This window comes from Sarcophilus harrisii, chromosome 2, assembly GCF_902635505.1.
Source record: "Sarcophilus harrisii chromosome 2, mSarHar1.11, whole genome shotgun sequence".
Taxonomy (NCBI): Eukaryota; Metazoa; Chordata; class Mammalia; order Dasyuromorphia; family Dasyuridae; genus Sarcophilus; species Sarcophilus harrisii.
In genome coordinates this window covers 302,218,837-302,227,495 of record NC_045427.1, presented here as the reverse complement: position 1 = coordinate 302,227,495, position 8,659 = coordinate 302,218,837, and the positions used below count along the sequence as shown (strand labels likewise).

Sequence of the window (8,659 nt, the reverse complement as noted above, 5' to 3'; positions counted from 1 at the left end):
ATTGTCATTCATCCATTTTTCTTATTCAGAATATGTTCCTATACGAAAGAAGTTGCAGAATGTAATTATATTACATTAGAACTGTAAATTTAGACTTTTGAACAAGAGGCAGTATCAAAAGACTGTTCTTAAGTGAGTCAGAATGTTTAGGTTATTTTGGTGATCTCTAAAAGCCAAATTCACCTTTAATTAAGGTAATATATGTTTTTTAACTGTAGTTTTAAGAGCTGACAGCATAATTTTTCCTTTTCCTTGGTGCTCAGTTTGTAGTAAACACAATACTATGTATTGTAATGTAATGTTTCCACTCTCTTAGCTTGGTGTATTTATCATCAAATTAAGCAAAAACTTGTATATTTATGTAGATCTACCAACAGTTACTGCTAAATAAAACAGCCACTACTGCCAGCAGTAAAAGTGAAGGCCCATCCTCATTAAGTGGGCTGATCTGGGGAGGAGAGGGAATCATACTGATCAGTCTGAAGATTCCCCAAGCAGCTGAAAAAGTTGTCTTTCAAGGATATAGACCTGGAGCCTTCTCTTCTTCTTCTCTTTCTTCCTCCTCTTCTATTTCTTGGGAAAGTGATATGCCAAATGAAGCACAGTAAAGAACTGTTAAGTGTTCCTGAAGAGTCACAGTTTTTCTTAGGTGCTGGCTAAAGGGAGTTTCTTTGAGTTGCACAGTGATCAAATCAAACCAAGGGAAAACACTGAAAAAAACATATTAGTGGTATTTTTGCTAGCAGTCATTACTGTCTTTTCTATACTTCTTGATTTAACTATTAAAAATTTTCCTTTGGAAGAAAGTTTTCCTTTATTTGAAAATGAATAACTTTCTTATACCTTCTAGTTAAAATTTAGAGGTATACTAGAAGTGCTGCTGGAATTATTCAATATGGCGATTTCATTTTATTTATAATGCCCTTTCTGTTCACATAGAAACTTCTAAGTGCCTTAAGGTCATACTTTATAAATATATATTTATATTTATAAATAAATATGACATACTTTATTATCTTATAATTAAGGAAGGGGGGATGCATCAGAGAACTAAGGAAACTGAAAACAGAAAAGACCTAATTACACTTTTTAAAGATATTAGAGGAAACAATTGTATAAATTATCTGAGAGAAAATAGACAAATTAGGAATATCAGGCATCTGGCATCTTACTTGCTTGGATTTAGGGTCTTGGCAAAGGCTTGATTGACAAAATCTGTAACAATGAACCTTGGGCAATTAGACTTATCTTCCCCACAGGTTGGTGGATGAATCGAGAGACACAAGTTAGTGAGTATCTCTAGCACTTGTGGATAGGGTATTTTCTTTAATGTGCAGGTATTGAGAGCTGCATAGAAAACTGCCTCCAGCCACTTGATGTTGACAGTTACTCCTCCTATGTATCAATGAAGAGGACAAATTAAGTTACCAATTTGGAAAGTAATAGGGAGCTTAAGTCACTGGTGGTGCTCAACAATGTGACGATTAATCACCTCCCTGGGTCAAGGGCCCCAACTCTCTGACATTTATGATATATTCTAAACCTAGAATATACTTCAGCATAAATCTGATGATTCTTTGTTAAAACGGAACAAAATCAGAAAGACTGCCTTCCTTTTTAAAAATGTGAAAGTTAGAGAACATCTCTTTTAAATTCTCAAGCAGAAAAGAAAAAACTCCAACGGTCACAGATAACTATGTTCTTCCCCGATTACCAGTCTGAGAATGTTCCTGCTTGGTCTGGGGCAAGTCACTCTTTAAAAAGTAAGATAGTGTAGTCAAGCTTCTTTTCCCTGGAGGAAAAATATGCCTTTTTAAATAACTGATGGACTTCTCTTATATTAAACCCTGGGGACATGAGAGAACACAGGGCGGTTTCCTCTTCCCAATAATGGAACATAACAGGGAAGAGCAGGTGGAGGGAAGAGGCATGAACATACCGTCAGGGCTGTAAGGAGAAGAGGCATGAACTATGTCAGGATCTTGAAGTGCAGACGAGATGTCCTCGTTAGACCCCCAAATATCAACATAGTTTTCGGCACACTGATACTGGGGGTGTAAAATGGAGGTGTGACACAGCAGCTGCTTCAGCCTGGCAATAAATCACAGTGCCCAGTCAGAGGCAAGAACCAGCACACGGAGGTTGGCAAAGGGTCTGAACTGAGATCTCATTTGAACTCCTGGACTGGGACTGTGATTGTTGCTGCAACTGTTCATAAGTAGGTGTTAGTATTCTCTATTTTACAGAAGAAATTCAGAGCTGGAAGGGCGAAATAATTTGTCCAGGGTTACACAGTTAAGGTGTGAGGCTGGATTTGAACTCATGTATTATTGCCCCTTCCAGGTCTCACCTGGTTGCCCCATCTCAAGACTAAAAATAAATGAAAATTATCTGACCTAGTAGCATAATTTGGGCTCCCATTTGGTCCTAGCAATAAACTCCATTGCAAAACAACACTCAGAAGTCAGTCTAGTGGGGCACTTTTTGCAGAATGCTGGGAAAGAATGGAAGAATTATGAAAGCATGACTTACCTTTTCTGTAAAACAAAGCAGTTTCCATCTTAAAATGAATCATCACTCAGATACCAAAGAAGGCTGGACCAGATAATATAAGGAGATAGAAGGGAGATAGCTCTGCTAGGTTAAAAACTCCATCTGACCCAAAGGTTCTAAACCTTTTCTGTGTCAGGGACCCCTTTGCAGAATAACGATGTTTTTAAATGCATAGCACAAAATTACATGGGCAAAGAAAATGTTATACTGAAATATAGGTATCAGAACTATCCTAAAAAGCAAATTCAATAGACCCCAAGTTAAAAATCACTGACCTAGATTCCAAAGTAATTACCTAGGCAGAGGGACAGCAGTGACCAGACTATACACAATGCAAAATTTGTCAAGCCTTGGGTTGATTTCCATGCAAATGTGAGACAGCTGGGATGGCAAACAGCAGAGGAAGATCAGATTGGCCCACTGTACCAGAAAACAGTTATGATAAAAGCATTGGATCCCCATCTTCTGGAGGTCATCTGAAAGGAATAAAGTGGGAAAAAGAGCCAAAGCATTTTGGATTAGGCCTCTTGGCAAAGATTGCAGGGGAATTTGTATCTAAATTTTGTGATGAGAAAAGATTATAAATTATTTCAAAATCAACTCACATTATTTCCCCTGACACTCTTGTCTTCAAAAAACCCATTACAGTAATGTACTAACCCCATTAATAGAATATCTGCCTCCACAGTAACAGTTTTCTACGTGATGGAATCTATCCTCCTCATCCTACTTACTTTTAAGGATTTAGAACTTCTCAGCATTTTTATTTTGGAGGAGGAGTTTCTTATGGGCTCTTTTTCCTAAAAGAATCTTTCCAGGGGGAAATGAGTAGGGAGGATTGAGGAAGTGGTAGTAGAAGATGAAAGATTAGAGGTTCAGGGGAGATAAGAAAAATAGAATATTTCAGGAAAATATGTACAAAGTTAAATGTAGATAAAACTCTTTACAAATGAAGAAATGTGTTCATTGACATCCTGAGTGATAAAAATCACTATGTCTTAGCAGTAAGGTCACCATTATACTGGAAATATGGATTACATTAAAGCAGAAATTTTAAATGGAAGACTCAAATCTGATGTCTTAATAATGTAAATATTGAAAAACTGAAGTTGTTAACTGATACCAGTGATAGGAATTTTTTATGGAAATTTTATCAAAAGATGGAAAGAATGCACTGGACTTATGTTTCATTGGTATTGAGAGTTCCCCAGTGAAGCTGAGTACCTTCTCTGCAAATAAAGCACCTTTAGAGAGCAGCTCAGGCACTGAGAGATTACGTGATTTACTGGAGTCACATAGCCCTCATACGTAAGACTTGAATCAAGATCTTCCTAGCTTTTGAACCCAGCTCTTTAATTCCTATATCATATTGTCTCTAAAAGGAGGAAAGCAAAATAGACATTCCAGAACAATAATCACTCCTCAAGATTTATGCATATAAAGTCTATTTATAAGAACAGATACATATATGCCAGTGTAGATAACATTTTCTAAAATGGTAGAAGTTGATGGCAAACATTTTTAATATTTGCTTTCTTAAACTATGTATTTGGCTATCCTAATAAACACTATCATTTACACTAAAAATACATGCTTATAAAATATATATTTATTTTATTGAAATGGCCCAATACCACCTTTATATTGCTTTATAAATATAAGATTAGGATAATTGATGGAGGCGCTGTGGGAAAACTGAGACACTGATACATTGTTGATGGAGTTGTGAACTGATCCAACCATTCTGGACAACTATTTGGAACTATGCCTAAAGGCCTATCGAACTATGCATATATGCCCTTTGACCCAGCAGTATTTCTACTGGGCTTTTTTCCCGGAGAGATCTTAGAGGAGGGAAAGGGACCCACATGTGCAAAAATGTTTGTGGCAGCCCTTTTTGTATTTGGAGAATGGCTGAATAAGTTATGGTATATGAATGTTATGGAATATTATTATTCTATAAGAAACAACAGCAGGATGATTTCAGAAAGGCCCAAAGAGACTTACATGAACTGACGTTAAGTGAAGCAAGTAGAACCAAGAGAACCTTGTACACAGCCACAAGATTATGTGATGACCAACTGTGATGGACTTGGCTCAGGTGATTCAGGCCAATTCCAAGACTTGTGATGGAGAAAGCCATCTGCATTCAGAAGAAGGACTATGGGGAATGAATGTGGATCACAACATAGTTTCACCTTTTTTTGTTGTTTCCTTGTCTTTTTAAATTTTTTTTCCCTTTTTGATCTGATTTGTTTTGTGCAGCATGATAAATGTGGAATATATTTAGAAGAATTATACATGTTTAACCTATATTGGATTACTTGCTGTCTAGAGGAGGAGGGTGGGGGAAAGGGAGATAGAAAAACTGGGAACACAAGATTTTGCAAGGTGAATGTTGAAAACTATCTTTGCATGTATTTTGAAAATAAAAAGTGATTATTAAAAAATAGACATAGGATTTACTGAATAGAAAAACCCAATATTCAAGTTCAAATATTTTTGCTACTGATTTAGAACAGAAGATAAGAACATGTATTATATTGTATATATTAAATTGTATATATTGTATATATTAAAAACTTCTTTGCTGGAAGTATTTTCATCTTTCATTAAGAACCCAGAAATATACATTATGTAGGTAGAGGAAAGAGATATAAATAATAAAAGTGGAACAAGAATAGTTTTTGATCAAGGGACCTGCTTTGGAGAAACAAATTAGAATGTTATTTCTAACTTATTTTGGGAACAAGGAGGCAAATGATATTTGCTGTGTAGGATCCTTTAGTCCTTCCAAACTTCTTACTCAGGATCTCTGGCCTCCGAGTGGAGATATGAAGATTCTGAGGAGGGATAAAAGCCCGGTGGAGTAACACTAAAGCCAGTTGCTTTCCCAGTCGTCCACCTCCAATAATGCCCACTCTCAGTTCTTTTTTGGAAGGTTTTTTATAAGGATCTTCTTCCTCTTCTTCTAAAGGGAGCATAGAAACTAAGGTGCTCTCTTCCATTTTCCTGGGGAAATAAACAAACACACAAGTAACTTTTAGCTGCCCTGGAAATTCATTTCCAGAATTACATTATTCTAGTGTCCTTATGTAAAAATGACTTTGAAGAAAATGGATTACAGTGACAACCTCATTTATCTAGCACGATCAGGAAATAAGCTGTGAATTTTCCAGATTGCATTTTTTGTTCTAAATTCACAAAGGTAAATCCTTTTAGCTTCCCAAACTTTATTCTGCTTGGGAATTTTTCTAAAATGAGTTTCGCATTTCTACTTTCTTAGGCACACAATTTGATTGCCATGATTGTATCCTACCACAGTTAGGCACTTGTTTTGAATTTTTCACTTCCTTTCTAGTCAGGCTACATTAGCTGTCACTAGGCAACTTCTTAACAACTCACTTCCATCACACAAACCTGCTAATAGTTTGCTGTTTCTTTCTGTGAGGGGGAAACTTTCCCTTAAAGCCTAGTCCAATGGCTAGGCTTTGGCAAATTGTACACAAAAGTGGAAAAGCTTTAAATAATAGGTCCAGGTGATATTTGTCAGCCACATCCTTGTGGAATAGTGCTAATATGTATGCACTGGTGAAGGAATAAGGGAGCACCTATGCTAATGAAATCAGTTTTTGAAGTCTTTTTGAACTAAGAAATGGTTTAGCAAACTACATAATCTAGCCTGATAGAACTATGTGATAATTAAATAACTAAAGACCCTAAGTGAAGGACTTAGGACCTTTCCTATAGAATTCAAATGCCCAGATTTAATATCTAAGAATTTTAATAACTATTTTTGTATTCACTTTTTTTCCCCAATTACTTTTTCAGTTACTTCTAGTTTGAGATTATGCTAGCATTAAGCTAGGTGAAGTTGAAGAGTTTAAATTCTAGATAAAGAAGCACTACTGGATCTTATTATCAAAAACTCTAGGCCAGTTCTGTGCTTCGGTAGTGATAGAACTTCCAGGTTTCTATAGTCACATCAAATACAGGATTTATTTAGGGTCCTTCTCTTAACTGAAAAATGACTAGGTGTCTATCCAATCTTCACTCTAAAAGAGCTCCAATCAGGTTTACTAAATGATTTCTTATTAGTCCCCCTGAACCTAATTAATAAGATCTTGCAGCCATATCAACTAATTATCATCATAGCACCCTCACGTCTGGAGGCTAAGTATTTGAAGTAAATGTCTTAGGGTAGAAGTATCAAACACTGGCCTGTGGGCCACATGTGGCTCACAACAATCTTAAGTATGGCTAAAAACAAATTAAAATGTAATTTCTTATTTTAATGTATTGATATATTAATAAAATACATGTGTGTGTGTTTTTCTAAGTTAATATGCAACACATAGGGATCATTATATAAGGTTTAGTGGCCCCTAGTTCTATTTTAGTTTGATACCATTGCTTTAGGGCAGAAAGAAACATTTCATTTTGGTCTCTTTCATCAAGGCTAAGGTAATGGTTTAATTTCATAGAAGGCAAGATTGAGGGACAAGAAAAAATGACCTTGAATTGCAAAATCTAGGCAGGGTTTGAAGGTCAACAACAGACACTTGAATCACCTAGAGAAACCCACTTAGAGAAGGAGAAACCAAAAAGCATGGATCTTTTCCCCTCAAATAAAGAAATTCATCTAATTCAGTCTAAACATCACCTTCCTTGGGAAAAGGCTGAATTAGATGACCACTAATTCATAGTCTCCAAGTCCCAAGGACTTTCTTATAAAGAAAGGGCTCCAACATCATCTTTAGACAAGAAAATGAACTCAATCCTTACCCAAGTGACAGAACAGTGTTCACTCTGGTGCAAATGAAGGAGACACACAGGTAGCCAGCTTCTGTCTCCAAAAAATCCACTCAACTACATAGAAACTACCACTAGTTTGGAATCTCAGATAAGTTGCTTTTGATGTGGAATAGCATGGTTCATGCTGCCTGTGCGGTGGAGCAAAAAAGGCAAAGTGCCCCTATTCAAGTAAATTCCCCCTAGTAATAGCAGGTCTCAGATCTCATTTGCTGTCAATAGTACACAGGTTTTTCTCCATCTGCTATTTTGTGGGAATTAACTTACCTCAAGACCCAGAGTAGTCTGCAGAAGAAAGCTGCGTGGGCACAGGCTTGGATCATCAATCCTCGGGAACGGCTCTGAAGAAACAGCCATGGGATTTCTTCTTCCCGAACCCCCTGCTCAAATTGCAGGGACGGCAGATTGTCCATCAAGTCGGAAGACTCCATATCTTCCAGTCCTACCAAAACAAATAATCAGTTTATCTATACTGCCCAATCTTGAAGGGAAATGGGAATCTTTAAATTAAGTTCATATCCCTACCTCACCAACTCTTATAATTTTGGGCTACAATCACTCCATTCTGCTCCTCAGGACTTGGTCACCTAATGCAGTTCTCTGAGTGAATAGAGGTCCTGTCACATTTCTAATCACTGAATTCACATACCCAGGGCATCTTTTCTTTCCTGAAGAAGTAGAAGAAAAAATGCCCTATAAACCCAGAGTTCTTAGATTTCCTGTTGGCTCTCCCAGGATCATCTCAAACCTTTCTTTAAACCAGATTCTTCTACTCACTGGGTGTTTAGGAAGGAAACTGACCATCAGGACATATTTCCAAATAATTCTCTCCTCCCATTAAAGCCCATAATTTCTATGATATTGAAAAAGAAACCCAATAAATACCAGAGGGGCCTTGTAGGGTTTGGATCCAGGAATTAATAGAATATCAGGACACATACAAACCATTTCATCTCACCTAGCCAAGGAGTGAGTTGTAGAGATAATCTGCTCAACACCTTTCCTGTCCTGGACTACAAAATCCAAATAGATCTTTAGGAGTTATCCAGGAGAGTTGTCATGGTAACTCCTTAGCTACCACATTACTTTAGTCTCTGAGTCTTAAAGGGGAAAACACTTTCTAGAGAAATCATTACATTTCCCCCAGATAGTAACATGGGCTTACTTAAGTGCTACTGTATTCAAGTAACCCTATGAATATTGTCATCTAATACATTTCCTAGCCACTTTTTCATATGTTCCCAAAAGATTAGTCAAAAGTTCCAGACAGGAGAAAACTTGAGTTACAAAAGAA

At 36.8% G+C, this 8,659-nt stretch overlaps 1 protein-coding gene across 2 annotated transcripts; it reads right to left on the bottom strand.

Annotated features, from left to right (window-relative positions):
- Window positions 1-67: 67 nt before the first annotated feature.
- On the bottom strand, window positions 68-8,400 carry NOXRED1 (NADP dependent oxidoreductase domain containing 1). 2 transcript variants are annotated; one of them, XM_031952445.1, is made up of 8 exons: window positions 8,324-8,400; window positions 7,891-8,033; window positions 7,633-7,807; window positions 5,360-5,565; window positions 2,849-3,029; window positions 1,940-2,091; window positions 1,173-1,395; window positions 68-710 (listed from the first exon to the last, which is right to left on the bottom strand). In XM_031952445.1, exons 3-8 carry the CDS (start codon window positions 7,794-7,796, stop codon window positions 515-517), a joined length of 1,122 nt encoding a protein of 373 aa, XP_031808305.1. In that variant the 5' UTR covers window positions 7,797-7,807; window positions 7,891-8,033; window positions 8,324-8,400; the 3' UTR covers window positions 68-514. The 2 variants fall into 2 exon arrangements, with proteins under 2 accessions (XP_031808305.1, XP_003756277.2); XM_003756229.3 differs by lacking the exon at window positions 7,891-8,033.
- Window positions 8,401-8,659: the final 259 nt, after the last annotated feature.